Source organism: Pelodiscus sinensis, chromosome 32 (assembly GCF_052426305.1).
Source record: "Pelodiscus sinensis isolate ZL-2025 chromosome 32, ASM5242630v1, whole genome shotgun sequence".
Lineage (NCBI taxonomy): Eukaryota > Metazoa > Chordata > Testudines > Trionychidae > Pelodiscus > Pelodiscus sinensis.
In genome coordinates, this window is record NC_143083.1 from 2,587,841 (window position 1) to 2,606,837 (window position 18,997).

General features: G+C 55.4%; 1 protein-coding gene across 2 annotated transcripts in view; it reads right to left on the bottom strand.

The window, feature by feature from the left end:
• Positions 1–18,997, bottom strand: part of LOC102444310 (unconventional myosin-Vb-like) — a 61,281-nt gene that overhangs the window by 37,136 nt on the left and 5,148 nt on the right. For both annotated transcript variants that reach the window (XM_075903261.2, XM_075903259.2), the window contains exons 2-6: positions 6,714–6,824; positions 6,295–6,457; positions 5,638–5,782; positions 2,788–2,944; positions 994–1,137 (exon numbers count right to left, since the gene is read on the bottom strand). In XM_075903261.2, coding sequence (XP_075759376.2) covers positions 994–1,137; positions 2,788–2,944; positions 5,638–5,782; positions 6,295–6,457; positions 6,714–6,824 — 720 coding nt within the window. The remainder of the gene's footprint in view (positions 1–993; positions 1,138–2,787; positions 2,945–5,637; positions 5,783–6,294; positions 6,458–6,713; positions 6,825–18,997) is intronic.

The following is an 18,997-nucleotide window of genomic DNA, read 5'->3' on the forward strand; positions in this document are numbered from 1 at the left end:
TACCAAATTCTTGGAGTGCTCGCCCACCCTTGGGTTAACCAGCACCCAGGAACAGGAGCCGGCAGCCCCACAGACTGGGGGCTGCTCTCACTGGGCTGAAGCGGCTCCCCCGGGATCCCACTTAGTTGTTAACCCTAAAGTTTAGCTGGTTAATCACTAAAGGTACGTCTAGACTACAGGGTTTTGTCGACAGAAGTTTTGTGGACAGATACTGTCGACAAAGAGCATCTACACTACATTCAGTTCTGTCGACAAAGCAAGCTGCTTTGTCGACATGGCAGCGTAGACGCAAAGGACAGTTTACATGCAATAACACCTTCTGTCGACAGAAAGCGTTATGCCTCGTAAAATGAGGTTTACCAGCGTCGACAAAACTGCTGAGTTCTGAGTTCTGTCGACATAACGTCGACAGAACTCAGCGGTAGTGTAGACGCAGGTATAGTTTTGTCAACAGAACTCTGTAGTCTAGACACACCCTAAGTGGGATTTTACATCCCTACTGTCAAGGGGCTTTGCCAACCTCAATTTCCTAGTGTAGACGTGCCCAAAGTATTTCCAAGTAACTAAGCGTGAAGTAACGCCTGAAACAAAATCGAAATGGGGGGGGAGCCTCAAAATGAGTCCGAGGCAAGCTCTGTTATCATGGACGAGCTACCTCGACTTAGAGCCCCAGGAAGCACTGGAGGGTAATTACTTCGAATGACTCTTGGGAGTCGTTATTGGAAAATAGCAGCGGTGCATCCACAATCCTGCTATTTTGAAATAACGCTTCTTTCAAACGTTATTCCGAGGAAATCAGGGGAACAGATTTAGAAATAGCCAGCCTGTTATTTCGAAGTAACGGGCCTGGTAGTGTGGACGCGCTGCTTGTTATTTTGATGTAAAGGGGGTTTATTTTGAAAGACCAGGGCTCGGAGCTGGACCCAGCTGCGCACTCAGCAACACCCTGGTGTCCTCACCAGCCAGCATGCTCCCTCCCGGACCAGGACCCACCTGAAAAGTGAGGCGGGATTTCTCCAGCAGGTAGGTTTTCATGGCAGCCCCAACAATGCGATACTCATGGTTGAAGCAGATTTCCACGTACTTCCCAAAACGGCTGCTGTTGTCATTCCTGGTGGTCTTGGCATTTCCAAAAGCCTGATTGGAACAGAAGTGGAGCACCCTACATCTCCAGGTACCTGGCCAAGGGGTCAGCATCCTTCCTCCCACTTTACAGGTAGGGAAACAAGGCAGGGGGTGACTTCCCAGCTCTGCCACTGACCCGCTGAGTAAGACTGGGGAGTACAGCCTAAATCTCCAGAGTTTTAGTCCAGTGTCCTGGGTCTATGCACCCTACCCTTCCCCTCTAGCCATGCCCAGGGCCAGTCTGCAAGCCCGGAGCGCTCCCCGTTCCTAGCGGTGTTTGAGGAGAAGCAGCCAGTGTGAGGTGTGCCTGAGTGTTCCCAGACACTGGGTCCTGACCCTCCAGCTGCTGTGGGGAGGTTCCATGTGGGTCATGGACTCATTGCAGTGGGGAGGGTGTTGGTGGCACCTCTTGTCCCCTTGATCTGGGCCCAGCTCCTGGCAGACAGGCTCACAGCACCACTCTCATATGGCCTGGCCACCCAAGGTGTTGGGTCCCTGGCCCAGCCCCACAAAGCGCTGCCAAGCGGCTGGCTGGGGCCAGTGGGGGAGGAGCCAGCGGAAACAGACTCTTCCCGTTGCCGCTTGCAAGCGCCAGCCCCGCTCTGCCTGGGGCCGGTCAGGCCAGCCCACTGGCTCCCACGCTGCAGCAACCGGCGCCCCACCCCAAGGGGCCCCTTCCCAGCCCCGTTCAGCCTGCCCGGCAGCCCCTCCGCACACGCACGTTGATGGGCCTAGGGCCAGAGAGAAGCCTCAAGGTCCCAGCCCGCAGGGACGGCCTGCCAGCTAGCAAGGGCAGGGGCTTCCCCCTCCAGGCCCTCAGAGCAGCGGGGAGTCCCCTGCAGCGCTCGCCAAACCCTTCAGCCCCCCAGCTGCGGGAGCTGCCGCCTGTGTCCCCTCCCCCCCCCCTTAGGGGGGGCCATTTAGCAGGGACCCGGCCCCACAGCACCCAAGCCCAGGGTGGGATTCTGCATCTCCCACAGACAAGGGGAATAAACCGCCCAGGCTGGAAGCGGCTGCTCGCTTCCAGGAGGAAAGCCGGTCAAGACGATGGACCTCGGGGGGGGGGGGGGGGGGGGGGGGGCATGCAGGGAGCTGCCTTGTGAGCAGCATTTCCCCCGGCCCAGATGACGGGCCGCCAGCCGGAGGGCAGGCGTTCAGCGGCTGGGCCTCCCTCAGAGGGGAGCCATGGCCCAGCAAGGGAAAGGGAAGCCTGAGAGTGAGTGATGCACCCCAGGCCCCCAGCCAGGCTGCTCCAGAGACTCCCTGCCCAGGAGGAAGAGCCCCTCTCTCGGCCCCCAGAGAGGGTGTGCCAAGGGCAGCTGCATGCTTCCTGGGGGCAGGGAGGAGCATCTCCCTCCAGGCCAAACCCTGCAGCGCCCAGCCCTCCGGCAAAGCCCACGCCTGCGGCCCCAAGGAGCCAGGGAAGCCCAGGAGCAGTGGGAGGGGGTCACTACAGCCCAGTCTCAACTGAGTTTGAGCCCTGCTGCTCACTGTTAAAAGATGGACCCCCCCCCCCCCTCACTCAGAGCACAGCAGCCTGCCCCCAGGTGTGGCTGGGGAGCCCTCCTGGCCTGGCCCTTTGGAGGCCACACAGATCCCTCTCCCCACCTACGGCCCTCGCTTCTCCCTCCTCTTGGGTGCACCCGGGAAAGCGGCACCTACCTCCATGATGGGGCTGGCAGCCAGCACCTTCTCCTCCATGCCGGCGTCACTCAGCGATCCCCCGACGGTGGCAAAGTACCGCATGGCGTATTTGGCCGAGGCCGTCTTCCCAGCCCCCGACTCGCCGCTGATGATCAGCGACTGGTCCCTGCTGTACCTGCGGGCGGCAAGGTTGCTATGGGAGACGGGACTCAGCGGGAAGGGGCCCTTGCCAGCAGCAGCTGCCTGCCCCACCCCACCCCACGGGGCCCAGCTGGGAGAGCTGCCCATGAGTCGGGGCCAAGAGAAGCCCCTAGAGCAGGAATGTCCAAAGTCCGGCCCGCGGGCAAATTGCGGCCTGTGTTCCGGTTTAATACGGCCCCCCCCAGGTAATTTGGCAATATCTATCTTTTATGGCCCCCAACGAATCCATATGTATTGAGATGAATACATTGTAAAATCTCAGTTGGTCTAAATCAGTTATAAATATATTTGGACACAACATGTATACTTGGTGTTATGTTCCTGTTCATATTTTTTGAACTTAAAAGTTGACAGACAACCTTTATTACCAATAATATGTAATGTACTTTACAATGTTCCTGACATATTTCAGATTCCTGGATTTTTTTCTTCCTCTGGCCTTCAGATATGAAGGGCCGAGTGATTTAACACCTGTTTAGATTTGTCATCCATGTGACGAAATGAAAAGTATGCCGTTTGCAATAAACTTTGCATAAAATAGTTAATTTGCATTTAATTCGAATGGTTCAAAGAATGTCCGGCAAAATGGTCGGCCCTCACGCATGTTCACTTCATCAAATCTGGCCCTCTTTGAAAAAAAGTTTGGACACCCCTGCCCTAGAGTCTGCTCTGGAAGCGCCAGGAGAACCCTCCAGGGCCCAGCAGGTGGAAAACCAGAGTTTGGGAGAGTCCTTCATTTAAGGAGCCTCACACCACAACATGCCCATCCCCAGACAGAGCTGCTCCATGTACTTCCAGGGAGAGACAAGCGGCCAAGGAGCCAGTCTGTCTCAGCCATTTCAGACTCTCCCATCCAGCCTTATGGGTTCTCTAGAATTCGAGAGCACCCCAGCCCTGAATACCGATGGGCCGAACAGACTGGGTTTCTCTCCAGAATTTAATGGGGAGTTCAGGGACCCCCACTGCTTCCACTGTATTCGGTTCTCCTGGACTTTGCCCCCAGACATGGGTGAAGACAGGGCTGGGGGAGGCCAGCCCCTAGTCCACCCCTTCCCCTCAGGCACCTGTTGGAGCCAACTCCCCCACTGTAGGGGCAGGCCATCTGCCCCCCAGCAAGAGGCGCACAGCCCTAGGCTTCCTGGCCCCAGGAGGAGACGGGGGCTGCTGAGGGCGTTGCTCTACTGTGGGTCAGTCTTGCCCCTGCTGGCCTGACTCAGGGCTTCCAGCAAGGCAGGTGTCCGGTTTCGACTGCCTTTCGGCCTCCATCGCTCCCGAGCGCTGCACTGCTCCAAGAGGGCACCGGGTTCCTCCCATTGGCCAGGGCTTGGCGGCACAGTTCTGGGGGTGGCATCTGCCACGCCTGGGTCCTGGACTTCCAGTTTCACCTCTTCTCCCCTGAGCAAGGAAACCAGCCGACCCCTGCCCCGGATTGCCTGCCCTGTGGCATTACTGGAGATCTGGAACGGGGTGGCACAGTGCCCCCTGGTTGAGCAGCTCACCCCCATGCCTGCAGCTTTCTACCCTCAGGGCCCCCACACCAGTCAGGAGGGTCACGCCACAGCCCTCCGGCCAAGTCACACAAAACCCAACCCCCCTCCCGCAGTACCCACTCCCTGGTGCCCTGCAGCCTGCCCCACCACCGCACCTGCATGGCCAGTTCCAGTCCCCTTCCTCTGCCCAGAGTCACTTCTCCCTGCTGCCGCCCACAGCTCCGGATCCTGCCCTAGTGCAGCAGCCACGGGCTGTGTCCCATTAACTGCTGCTCTACATTTCTAGGCCACCTCAATGCCTGGCTGCAGGGAGTCCCAGCACAAGCCAAAAGCTATTTTCTGGCTCCCCTGGTCCCTGCCAGTAATGGCTCTGCCCAGCCCTTTCAGCCAGCCAGGAGCACCCCTCATCCCGTCCCTGCTGGCAGACTGGACTCACTCTGGCCCTGCAGCTCCCTTTAAACGGGCCTGGATTGGCTGCATCCAACATGGCCTCTCTAGGCATCTTGGAGGACCCTCTCCACCGCCTTTTACTGGAGCGGGGCAGGCTCTAGAGACCTCCAGCATGGAGCCTACTACACACGATCACAAGCTCCTAACATAGCTTAAGTCCCCTTGGCAGCTCCACGAGGGGCAACAGTCCACCGCTATGCCCGGGGGATGCAGCATTAGAGAGCCAGGGGCCCAGAGCAGCCAGGGCTTCTTCTGCCCGGCTACGTCTACACTGGCACGATTTTCCAGAAATGCTTTTAACAGAAAAGTTTTCCGTTAAAAGCATTTTCGGAAAAGCATGTCTAGATTTAGCAGAAAAGCGTCCTGCCAATCTAGACGCGCTTTTCCGCAAAAAAGCCCCGATCACCATTTTCGTGATCGGGGCTTTTTTGCAGAAAACAAGTCTCTGCTGTCTACACTGGCCCTTTTGCGCAACAGTTTTTCGGAAAAAGACTTTTGCCCGAACGGGAGCAGCATAGTATTTCCGCAAGAGCACTGACAATCTTACATGAGATCGTCCGTGCTTTTGCAGAAATTCAAGCGGCCAGTGTAGACAGCTGGCAAGTTTTTCCCGGAAAAGCAGCTGCTTTTCCGGAAAAAAGTGGCCAGTCTAGACACAGCCCCCCAGTCACTCCAGGTGGGCACAGAGCAGGTGAGGGGCACACACACCAGCAGGTGCTCGGCTCACCTGGACATCTGCCTGTACGCCTCCTCGGCCACGGCGAAGATGTGGGGATCCATGTCGCCCATGCACTGGCCGCTGTAGGCGTAGATGACCGGCTCCTCGTAGATGGGCAGCGGCTTGTAAGGGTTGATGGCAACGAGGATGATACCTGGGGCCGAGGGGTGAAATGAACAGTCAAGCTCCTCCAGGAGCAGAGAGGTGGGGCAGGAGATGCTGACTGCAGGGGGGGACCCCTGAGCACCTCAAAGGAAGCTCTATAGGGTGGGATGGGGCATTGGAGCCAGCTCGGAGGTGCGCCTAGGCTGGTATGTGCTGTGCACAGCCACTGTGCTAACTGGCTGTCTCCAAGGCACTGGCATGAACCTCCCCACCATGCCCAAATCCTGCCTGCTGTAAAATGGCAGCTGGAGGGGGAGAGAGAAGGCCCCTCCCACTGGTGTGGGGACAGGCGGTTAGGAGCCTGTCTGGTCTCCCATCACCTGGAAAGCCAGGCATGGAACCCGGGGTCCGGCCTTCACGCCCCTTCCCCAGCCACTGGAGTCAGAGCTCAAGGACTCCCCCATTGCCAGCACAGAAGAGCCCCGGGAGCCTGCTCTAGCTGAGGGGGTGGGCATCTAGCCGAGGGGGCGGGCGTCTAGCCGCAGCCCGGCAGGCGCTCACCGCAGTAGGTGTAGATGGTGTTGGTCTCCAGGAAGCGAGCCCTGAGCGTGTGGAGCACGGCCGGCTCGTGGAGGTAGCTCAGCGCCACCAGGTCGTTCTCTCCCGACAGGTAGTCGGGGTTGCGCAGGAAGGGCAGCTGGGGGCCGACGGGGCAGGTCAGCTCCTGTTGAGAGGAGGGAAGCCGTGGGAGATCAGCAGCCCAGCCTAGAAGGCATTTAGGAGGCCTCTGACAGAGGCAAGCTGGGACCTCCCCTCCCACGCCCAAGCCCAGATCTGGGGTCACCCTAATCCCCGGCCACTTGTGCTCGGAGCCAGTGACCATGCCAGACAGGCGTGTCCTGCGGAAGGGGCAGAGGAGCCTCTGGGCAGAGAAGCCAGCCCCCCTCTACTATGTAGGGCCAGAAAGCTCCCTGCCTTACCGAGCCATCTTGCAGTCGGAGGTGGAGGCAGCCGTCCCCTTCCTCGTAGCCCTTGGTTAGTTCCGCAGGCTTCCAGACCTCCTGGGCGTCAGGGACCCAGACCCGGGCGCCCTACAGGGAAAGCCGGGGAGGCCCGGGAACAAGACAAGCAGCTGCTGTCAGATGCAAGGGAGGAACAAGGCCGCTTCTGCTGAGCCACCCCAGAGGTTTACATCTGGGCTTGACCAAGCCCTGGCTGGGCTGATTGAGTTGGGGTTGGTCCCACCTCGGGCAGGGGGCTGGACTTGGCCTCCTGAGGTCTCTGCCAGCTCCATGATTCTAACCCCTCTCCCAGCGACTGGGCAGGGGCAGATCTAAGCCCGGGGCGGGGCACTGGCACTGTTTGTACAGTGGGGCGCTCAGCCATCTAGCCCCTGCACGGGATGGAAGCCCCGTCAAACCAGGGCATGTGGCAGCACCCGGCAGGTGAGGGGAGGGCACTGAGAAGGGGACCCCTTCACTCCTACAGGAGGCCACTTGGGATCCCAGCTGTGCCCTTCGTCGCCACCTCGGATGGGCAGTGCAGGGCGCGTTTGGCAGGGCGGGGATGGGCTGGTAGCGGAGGCGGGGACGAGAACCAAGCAGCGGGAGCAGCTCAGCTTGCAGCCTTGGGCTGGGACACTTGGCCTCCCCCACTGGCTCCCTCCTCCAGGCTCTGGCAGCTGAACTTTGGCTGTTCACAGCCACCGGGACCCTCGCTCCATGCTGTTTAATAGCCCATTGCAGCTCAGCTCCCTACGGCTCCTGGGGAACAGCCCAGCTTTGCACCCCCTGTGACGGCGCGTTGGGGTTCCCCAGTCTCCTGCAGCCCCGGAATGGCACGAACAGACTTCACCAGCCAGTAGAATTGAGGGTGGTTTATTGCTTCTCCACGATACAGCACAGCACAGATGTAATCTAGTTATAGGAACTGGGGCTAAGAGGCCTCAGTGCCCTCCTTGATATAGGGGAATCCCAGCCCCTTCCCCAGTTCCTTCTCCCCTGCTTTCCAGCCAGGAACCAACTCCCCCTCTCCAAGCCCTGCCCCCAGCCAGGGCAGCAATCCACCTCCCTTTGTTTCTCCCCATGGGGGGTAGGCTGGTTCAACTGGTATGGAGTCACCTTTGCATAATAAGGTTTTCCCTGCTGGGTCTTGCTCCAGACAGCAGAGGTCACCACAGCCCAGCAAGTACCCCCACTACGTCACACCCCCCCCCCAGCTGTTTCCATCCATGTGCAGAACAAGTTCTGTTACATGCACCAAGGCCTGTGCAGATGTGCACCACAAGCACAGACATGTTGCCGGCTGAAGGCGCTCTGTTAATCAGCAGGGCAACATCTGAATCTCTCCTAGGTAGCCACCCAAGAGCCCAGCTTACAGGGAACACTGGCTGTGAGCGTATGATCTGTCTGGCACAAGCAGAGGGGGAAGCTGCCTGCTCCAAGACCAGCTCTCCTGCAATATAGGGGAGCAGCAAGGCCTGGCTCTCAGGATGCTTCCATGAAGCAGCCACCCCTGCTGCCAGTTTGCATACAAGACCTTCCCAGCATCTGCAGGGAACCAAGCAAGTCTCTGCAGGCAGGCAGCCTCTGTGCACCCAGGCCAGATGACAGCAGCCTCATTTGAGGGGCCTAGCAAAGCTGCCTGGTACTTCTCCAGCCACCGCCGTGCCCCCCGCCTTAGGCCAGTGGCCAGCTGACAACTGCAAGGCTGATGCCTGGATTCCGTCTGGCCCAGGCAGGAGTCACCTGGTGAGAGGTGGGGGGGGGGGGAGATTGCCATGCTGCCTTGGCACAAAACTGGGCACTCAGTGCTCAGACATCCACATCCGAGTAGCCACCGTCTCCGTCTGCCAAAGCAGCTGCAGCTTGGCCTCTCCCCTCTAGGCAGCACCACCACTCAGTCAGTGTTTGACAGCAACTGCTGGGTGGCTTAAGACAAGACAAGTCCTAGTGTCTGCATCACACTTCCACAGACCTCCACTGCCTGGACCAGATGAGCTGTGCGTGAACTCACAAGCAAGTCACCAACAGAATCACTAGGAGGTATTTGGTGGTAAGATGTGTGTGTGGGGGGGGGGTTAATACCCAGGCCCAACACTGCTTTTAGAGTCATGCATCAAGCCCCCAGATATGGACTTTGCCTTTTTTGGTTACATTTCTCCTCACCCCACCTCCTGCCCCAGCGCCATCTTCCCTGCAGCTGCAAGCGCTGGAAACTCCCTTTTGGAAGAGCTGAGCTTCTCCTCTGCTCCCATGATGCCAGAAACTGGGCCCAAGATGGCAAATCCCACAAAACTTGCCACCATGTACCAAGAATCAGCTCTGCTTGTTTCTCGGCCAGGCAGGTTAACTCCCCTCCAGTCCATGCAGCTGAAGTCACTGCTGCATTCACCTCCTTCGCTGCTATTGGAGTCGCTGCCGGATTTTCTTCCCCAGAGCTTGCAAACCAACCCCCTTGACTCGTGTTTGCTGAGGCATGCGAAGAAGCAACCGTGCGAGGCCTAGGGTTGGCACCAGGCTCTCAGAACAGTTTCAGGTTCACTTAAGAGATGCCAGGGTTGGGAGAGCCACAGAGAAAGCAGATACCTGCTATAACACCAGCCCAGTGAGCATCTGGGCCAGCGTTTACTGGGGACGGGGAACCCCTCAAGCTTGGATCGAGTTAAAAGACAAGAGAGTTCCCCTCTGAAACCCTGAAAACCAGCATTAAAATGCCAAACTTAGTAACACCTGGTATTGCCCCAGGAGGAGCCCCCAAGATATAGAAGAGACTCGTTAGTATCATGCAGATCATAAGACTCATCTATAGGAGATCAATAATTTATGACTCTAGCATCCCATAGCATCTTCAATTCAGCCTTCAGCTCTTCCTCCTAATGCAGGCAGGCAGGCAGGCATTCATCAAGGGCCAGAAGAGAGGACTTTGTTCTCAGCATTTTCTACTGGAGAAAGAGCAGCAGGTTCGATTTTGGGGCAGGGGAAGGAAGGGGAGGAAGCCGCTCTGGAAGAGAAAGGGGTGATTGGGCTTGTCTGACCCGCGGGTTGGCAAAGACAGAAGTTGGAAGGTTCCATGAAGAACGAACATCATGGAACATTTTTAGGCTAGGGACCGGAGCAGTCAAATTGAACCAGATCTTTCGCCTGGAACCGCATCTCGGCAACTTCCAGTGCTGGCCAGACAGCCTTCTTCTGAAGTCGGCCCCAGCATTAGGCGGGGAGAGAGAGTACCCTCTCCATTAGCTCTCCTCAGCTTCTATCTATCTAGATACAGACTTCAAACCTTTCCAACAGCTGTTGGTACCAAGTCTGGATATTTGAGCATCTCAGGTCCAGGCCTCACCTGGAAATTTAAGGTCTTTGCCCAAGTGCCTGCCTGTAGCAGTGAGGCCCAATGACATCGTGCGGGAGCATTTCCTTTCATCGGTTTTGCCTTTATGATGGAACGTCCCTTGGTCTTGTGCCACGAGACAGGCGAGACGTCTCACTACCACCTCTAGAGCACAGACGTCCCCTCTTACTCATGAGAGGCTTGCAGACCAGGGTCTCCCAGGGCCCTCATTCTTGGAAGCCTCCCTGGTCCTGCAGTAACCTTTGAGACAGGGTGAGGTAACGTACTTGGCATTGGTTTAGAGCCGTGTTTCCCAATTGGTGCTCCGTGGAACCCCAGGGTTCTGCGAAGGGAAAGTAAGGGTTCCACGAGAGAATGTGGCATTGCCCCGCCCCCTCTTAGAGACAGTATATTTTGCAGGTTTTTTTGCTCGACCAATTGACGGGTTTGGGTTGTGTGTGTTTTTTTGGGGTTTTTTCCTTGCCAAATTTTACCCTGGGAACCCTAGGGGTTCCTTGAAATTATTTTAAGCTGAAAAGTGTTCCGTAGCCAAATAAAATTGGGAAACACTGGTTTAGAGAATGGAATTTTCCGAGGTGTTAACACCTCACCTTGGCATACGAACTTCACCTTGACAGGGGAGAGGCTCAAAAGAACACACCTACCCCCCCCCCCACACACCCTGACCCAAGCCTGCTAGCTCACTGACTGAGGGATCCATTTAAGGGGTTAATCGGGGTAGAAACGGCTCTTGCCAGCCATTAATAAGAATTTACCTTGTTTTAAGTCCCGGAGGGTATGTCTACACTACCCCGCTAGTTCGAACTAGCGGGGTAATGTATGCATACCGCACTTGCTAATGAAGCCCGGGATTTGAATTTCCCGGGCTTCATTAGCATAAAGCTGGCTCCGCCATTTTTAAAAGCTGGCTTGTTCGGACCCTGTGCCGCGCGGCTACACGCGGCACGGGTTAGATAGTTCGAACTACGTAGCCATTCCGATCTATCTGTACACCTCATTCCACGAGGCATACAGATAGTTTGGAATAACTACGTAGTTCGAACTATCTAGCCCGTGCCGCGTGTAGCCGCGCGGCACGGGGTTCACACTAGCCGGCTTTTAAAAATGGCGGCGCCGGCTTTATGCTAATGAAGCCCGGGAAATTCAAATCCCGGGCTTCATTAGCAAGTTCGGTATGCATACATTACCCCGCTAGTTCGAACTAGCGGGGTAGTGTAGACATACCCCAGATGACTAAATTTGCTCTTTTTGGCTGCACTATTCCTGCCACTTCCTGGATTTATAGTCAGTGAAACAGTCTCAAGATTAGATCCCCTTTTGCCTGGTCCAGCTGCTAAAATTTTCCTGGAGGCGTTTAGCGTTTAAAGCCTAGATCTCTCCCCCGTCTATTGGCTGTGACTCGCCAGTGACATGGAGTCTCCATTTGGAGTCCCAAGGGAAGCCCTGCTCTGAACCTGGGAGGTTTTTACAAGGCTGCAGAGCCAGATGACACATGCACCCCCGTCTAGGGTTGCTGAGCATGGGGCGATGCTGCTACCCTGGCGGATGCCTGGGCCCTGTGCAGCCGAAAGCAGCTCTCCATCCTCAGAGCCAGGCTGAGGAGCTGGGAGCGGTAAGACTCCTGCCCCGAGGCGCCGGCAGCAGGAAGAACACCCACATACAGCCAGCGGAGAGGGGGTCCGGGGGGGGGGGGGGGGGAGAGGAGAGAGCGGACACTGCAAAGCAGCAGCTCTCCCTCCGCACACCACCTCGCCCTTCTTCCCAGGCTGGGGGCAGGAGCCAGCTGCCCGAGACCAGGGATGCGAAAGGTCATCCAGCACCCTAACCCGGGGAAGCTTAGTGGTTCCAGTTCACCGGTGGGGTCTGGAGCAGCTTCCTGCCTGCCATGGCACTGGGGGCTGCTCTAACCAGGCTGGAGCTGCCCCCACACCAGATCTCACTTCACCCCGTTAGACACTAGGTCAACCCAACGTGGAACCTGTTAACTGGGACTTTCCATCCCTACTGGAGCCCAGCCCAGCCCAGGCCCTAGAGCAGGAATCCAGACAACACAGGCAGCTGCAGCACCAGCTCCCCATGCAGGCAGGGCAGCCAACAAGGCCCCGACCGCAGCGGCACCATTCCCCGGCGGAGAGGGTCCAGCAAGGCCTGGCCCACCTCCAGCTTGGGTCGCCTGGCGCCTTGGCTTAGGGGCGCGAGAGGACGTTAGCCGACTTGCCCTGCTGTAGCCACCGCGAGGGCAACAGAAGAATTCTAGCCCTAGCCCCGCCCCCTCCACCCAGAAGCCTACCCTTTCTGGGGGCCCAGGGCCCAGCAAAATCTGTCCCCATCCCTGTGCACGGGACTCCCAAGTGCAGGCTAATGGCAAATGGGGCCAAGGAGGGGGGAGAAGAGACAGAGCAGAAATGAAGCCAGGAGTGTGACCCATTCCCTGCTCTAGTGACTGAAGTCCCCTTCCCCTTTATTCTGCATAAGCGCCTACGGCTTCTCCCCTTGGATATTAGCAGCTGGTGAGCATCTCTCACTTGCCAGCAGGCAGGTCTCCCGGCGCAAATTAACCCTGCCTAAGAGCAGCCAGAGGCCTACTACAAGTCAATGGAAAGCTCCTTCCTTCTCCCCCACCCCATACCTACAGCCCAGCTTTCAGGCCCAGGCTGGGGGAAGGGGGGGGGGGAGGGGAAGGGGCATATTAGCCCCCTGCAGAAGCCCCACAGTTCCCGTCCATTTTAGATGTGCGAGGCAGCTGGTAATATAGCTCATGCTCCCAGCGGGCTTCTCCTTGCCTGCCGCTAGAAATAAGGGCTGCAAGTTTCAGAGATCTGCAAAATCAGCAAAAAATGTAACTTGGCTCCCAGCAAGTGTTTCTGCAGCATGTCAGACCCAGGTGTTAAGATGCTAACGACTCACAGCTGGTTAAGGCTAAAAAGGGGGGTTTAAGGGCTGTTCCAGCTAGACAGGATGTATGGGGCATGGCATCCAGAAATCCTAGGCTGAAGAGAGTCAGGTTACGGAGGTTCTGAAGCTGCAAAGCACCAGAACGTCCCTTATCCATGCAACCCAACTCAGCCACAGCTGAGACTAATGGAGGGTCTGGGAGCAGTAGTAGGTTCTCCCCGTTATAGGCCAGCACCCACTAGAGGGAAATGGCAACCGTTCGCTGTTTGCTTCACAGCCGTTTGTCAGAACATCCAGATTAACTCCTGATTGCGCTGGGGGATGTGCTCGGCAGTTCCACCCTTTTGCCCTCGCACTGTTCCGGCCCCTGGCTCCTATTCCCAAGCCAGGGGAGCTAACAGCCACGCCAGGCCCTGGGGGGTGCACGTGCACGTAAGGGGGGACCAAGGGCAGCCAGCCCTCACACTGCCTGGACTGTCGCACCCCCTCTCCCTGGAGTGCACCACACAGTTCTCGTGCCCGGCACCTTGATACGTCCGCACTGCAATTAAAAACCCGTGGCTGGCCTGGGCCAACTGGCAGGTTCACAGGCCTCAGAGGTGTCACTACAAGATGGGCTCCGGCTCCAGCACAGGCTCCGGGATCCTCCCCCCTCAGTGTCCTAGAGCCCAAGTTGCCTGGCACAGGGCAGCCCTGGGTTTAACCAGTGTAGCCCAACCTTTAGTGCCAGGAGGGGCAGCTGCAGGAAGAGTCCTGCTCAGCCCCAAACCGAGACACGATCAGCGCAGACAGCCTGAGCGAGTGGGAAGAAACAAACTGAGCTTCCAGAGGGTTTAGCTCGGCAGGTCTGAGCACGGGATGGGAGCAGCAAGCAAACCCCATCTGACACTACGGCGGCTCCTCACTCCTGCCAGATTTCCAGCCCTTGCTGCAAAGCAGCTGCCTTAGAAGTCTGCAGTGAGACAGGGTAAAGTTTAAAGAGACAGGACAAGGAAGAGTTTCTCCTGGTAACAGCAGAGCCATTTTGGCCAGAGCCTTTTAATCCCATTTCAAACATGAGCAGGTTAAAGTGCACAGTGGCCAGGTCTCCCCAGCCTCTTGGTCATGGCCCATTGGAGAGCTTTGGATCTGCACCCCAACTTGCAAGCTAGACAAGCCTGTAAGCATGGTGGACGCCAGACGCAGGGCAGATTTGAGACCCCCAGCTCCTACGGCCTGCAAGTGGAGTTGTGCAAGTGTGACCCAGGCCTACTCGGTGTATTCTGTCCCCCTGCTAGCAGGGCCTACACCCCCTAGCACAGTGGTCACAGCCTGGGGCTCCCAGGAGCCTCCGAACAGGTTTCGGGGGGGGGGGGGGTCTGCCCAGCATTAGACTCTCTGGGGCCCAGGGAAGAAAGCTGTAGCCCCACTGCATGGGAGCTAGGTGCAATCTCCATCCTTAGAGGTTTAAGGCCCGGCTTGATTGAGCCCTGTCTGGGGTTATTTAGGTGGGCTGGTCCTGCTCTGAGCAGGGAGCTGGACTCTGGCCTCCCGAGGTCTCTTCTAGGATGCTATGAACAGGGTTGCCAACCCACAGAAATTAAATGTTTCCCATTTTGTCCGTAAATGAGACAAGTTTTTAATGGACAATTTTTATACTATATTAAGAGGACAAACGGCCAAAAGTGAAAGTAATCATTGTCATTCATACATCACAAGAACAATGCGCGATTTAATTCACTTTCATTTAGTCAGTCATGGTCCTGGAAGTTTTCCCCTCAACCATTGAGCTAAACAAACAACTAAAACGTCCAATTTCCACTGCTCCGCAGTCAAATGGCTGAAGCAGCACCGAAGAGATTTAATTGCTATAGAGTAACTGCTGTTTTGAAATGTTATTGCACTTCTGAAATTTATGGACACCTAAATTTTTTAAAGGGACTTTATGGACACGTCCAATTTTGGCTTTTTACAGACTGTCTGTAAATTTATGGACCGGCAACCCCGGCTATGAAGCCTGTGCTCTGGACTCCACCTCCAGGACAGAAGCCTGAGGAACTTACATTTGTTGGGGCCCTGTGGCATGGGACCCCAGGCAATACCCTTGTTTGCTACCCTGTGATGCCAGCAGTGTTCCCTGTCAATTGGGCACTTGTGCAGACGCAGCTCACATGTCACCTGGCTGATGAATGAGCACGCTCACAGCTTGGCCGATGAATGAGCACGCTCACAGCTAGGCCGTGTTTCTAATGATGGTGCACATCAAATAAATCGCCTCCATCCATGTGCAGAACGTCTGCCAGCCCTGGCTTGGATATGCATAAAGCCAGCTGAGACCCAAGGGAGGTGTGTATATAGCATGTTGAGGGGGAGGCTCAGAAAGAAAGTGGTTAAGAACCCTGACAGAGACTGTGTCTGCTAGACAACATCAGAACCCAGTGGGTTTTGCCTGTTTCATGTAGAAGTTTGTTATCCACCCAGCCCAGATTAAGAACCCATGTTGTTTAAAAAAAAAAAAAATTGACAACCTGATAAAGCCCAAACTTACTACAAGTTGATATCTGAGCTGCACATGGTCAGCTCTCAAGTTTTCAAGAAAGTGAATTTGTTTTCCAGAAACAGTCACTGGGTAAGCACCTAGAACCAGAGTTCCAGCCAGTTAGACAGAAATAGCATCTTCTGCAGGGGCAGAGGAAGTATTTTCAGTGACTACTTTGTTCCAAGGTAAGGAACCAGCTGGGAGATGGAAGACCAGTTTTCCTGCTACGAGTTAAAAACAGGAGGTGGTCTACTACTTCTTGGAGTACAATGGTGACCAGAAATCAGTTCCGTTCAGTAGCTACAGGTAGTATTTCCTCTGAGTGTAATAAAAGCCATTTAAAAGCCTGACGTAACAGAATCTGCAAGTATGCACATCTAATTGAATTTCCACCCAAATGCCACAGGACAAGTCAAACAAATTAAGTCCTCCAGTAAATAAGAAATGCTTCTTCCACCATTTCGTAACAAGCCGAGGCATGTGAAGAATCTGAAGAGATGTGCAGCAATAGCACATGCCCCTATTCAGTATTTACTCACAAATCAAGTTCTAATGGTTCTCAACCAATGGGCATTTGTCACTACGGAAGTGACAGAAGAGCACAAACACAAGCCAAGATTAAAAGTGAACCATTTTAAATGAGTACTTCCAGCCTGCTGATACAAACCAATCCACACTGGTCCGGACGCAGAGTCTAGTCACATGCAGGGTAATTAACTCTTCAGAGAGGAGCCAACTAAGAACCTGCTGCTGAGTACGTGTATGGATGGAGAGACGCTGGAAATAGGCTTTTTGCAATAGCTAGGATGGGCCCTGGTAGGCAGGGGAACACAAGAACCGCCAGACTGGGTCAGACCAAAGGGCCATCTAGTCCAGTGTCCTGACAGAGGCCAATGCCGGGCGCCCCAGATGGAATGAACAGACCAGGGCATCAAGTGATCCAGCCCGTCACCCATTCCCAGCTTCTGGCAAACAGGAAACAAACACCATCCCTGCCCACCCTTGCTAATAGTGAAGGACAGAGCTATCCTCCATCCTTCCCTGCACCCTCTTCTAGTTTGGTCCTTGCCAGAGGCGGTTGTTAAGAGTTCCACAGGTTGACTGTCCATTGTCTAAACAAACAAACCACACAAATAGTCTTTAAGATGCTACCAGACTAGCAAAACCTGCAGATGGTATGATGAGCTTCCGTGGGCGCAACCCACTTCTTCAGATGACCAGAAGTAGTGGGTTGTACCCAGGAATACTCATGATCCCATCTACATGAGTTATTAGTCTTTAAGATGCTACCAGACTATTTGCTATTTAAGTTTCTCCTGTTAGGGACCTCTCTGAAGCTTTTGAGCATTGTATAAATACTTTGGTTTAAACCTGTTACCTATTTCATTTTACATCTCAAGTAATAAGGGTTGCCATCCACACTTCTGGACTTTCGCCACATGTGGTGTGATTTTTATACACCTCCATCATAGACCCTCCTTATACATCTTTTCCAAGTTGAAAAGTCCAGACTTATTAATCTTTCCTCATATGCAGGGCTCACTGAAGTGCGGCGAGTCCCGCTCGCCAGCCGTGCATGCGCAGACCGTTCCGCGCATACGCCGATCGCCCGAACCCGGCTCTTCCGGGTTGCAATCTACTCGCCATGGGTCAGAAGATTGCATTATCTGTCGAGCCCTGCTCATATGGAAGCTGTTCCATACCCCTCATTTTCGTTACCACTTTCTGAACCTTTTACAATTCCAATACATCGGAGATGAAGCCTCCACATTTGCACACAGCATTCAAGATGAGGGCATATGAGGGTTTAGAGAGGCAGTAAGATATTCTAACGATTCCTGTGTGCAAGGAGAGTTCTGGCTGAACAATAGGCTGCTGCCAGCCAAGTGCACAGACGTCACACGATGGCTGTACCATTGCTTGAGTGACTTTTCCCCTGGGGCTGATCAAGGGTGGTTCGCTATTGATTGGAAGACCAGAGGAAGCTCCAGGAAACAGGCCAGCCTGCCAAGCTGACCACGTACGATGGGATAAGACTGAAGTTAGTGTCTTGGTGGCCAGACCTACCAGACACCTGGCGGAGAGGGAGGCCCTCCTCGACAGCCTGGTGCGAGCTCCAGGGCTGTGTCTGCATGGGTGTGATCTTGCTGCCTGTCTACACTGGCCGCAAGTCCTTGCGCAAGAACACTGACCTTCTAATATATGAAGTCAGGGCTTCTTGCACAAGAACTATGATGCTCCCGCTCAGGAATAAGCCTCTTGCACAACTGTTCTTGCACAAGAGGCCAGTGTAGACAGGCAACATGAGTTTCTTGTGCAAGAAAGCCCTGTGGTTAAAATGGCCATCCGAGCTCTCTTGCACAAGAAAGCGTTTCCAGTGGCATGGATGCTCTTACGCAAAAGCGCATCTTGCACAAGTGCACATGCCAGCCTAGACACTCTTCTGGAAGCGTTTTTGCACACGAACTCTTCCGCAAAAGAGTTCTTGCGCAAGATCATGCCAGTGTAGACACAGCCCCTGAATCAGATGCCCTGAGGGAACACCAGGCTGGGATACACTGATCTTCCCCCTGGAGCCAGTTCCCTCGCTGCAGGCCTCCGCTAACCCCAGCAACACCAAGCCCTAAGTTGGAGTCGCGCGGAGCAGCCAGACTGAAGACCAGGTGTGCAGCAGTTCTTGCTGCAGTGGCGAGCTAATGCAGAACGAGGCAGCGAGACCCAAAGCTCTCTACTTACTACCCAACTTCTGCGGCATGCAGAGCCCAGCCCTGCAGGGAAGCCGAGGGGCACTTTGAGCTGCGGCCAGAGCAGCCACCTGATTTTGTTCAGAGCAGGATTTTGACTCCGACAACACCCCCCACCCCCACTCTAACCACAGATGGCCTTCTACCGACAACTGGAAGCCCCAATTAGAATGCAGAGGCGTGTCGAAAAGCCCAGGCCGTAGCTTGCCCAGACCGTGCCATGCCAAAGATGGACCTTCCAGGCCTTCTTGGAGGCTGCAAGAAATCTGAGTCATCAATTTACACTGCACTGAGGGATCAGAAGCAGCAGCTTATTTGTGGCACTGGTCACACTGTCCAGGCGAGCAGAGTCCCAGGAGCAGCTGCATCTCAGCTGGTGACGGACCCGCTCTCCAGACACCCACATGCTCTACCAAGGCCAGGAATTCGCCATGTGTGGGGGTGGGGCTATGAAGTCAGGAGGAAGAAATCCTCTGGCTGATGGCCAGACTCTGTTCCCAACCCAGCTATTTTCAGTACTTAGCTGTCTGCCCCATATTACTGTAGTAATGAGCACTGCAGCCTGGTGTATTTATCCTCAGCACCCTTGGGAGCCAGGGCAGCCCTCTTTGCCTTGCTGCATAGAGGTCATCAAGCCCAGCCCCCTTCCCAAAGCAGGACCAATCCCACCTAAGATACTTAGGGTGCTGAGACAAAGTGACTTGACTAAGGTCATCCAGGGAGTTGGTAGCTCAGGAGGGGATGGAACACGATTCTC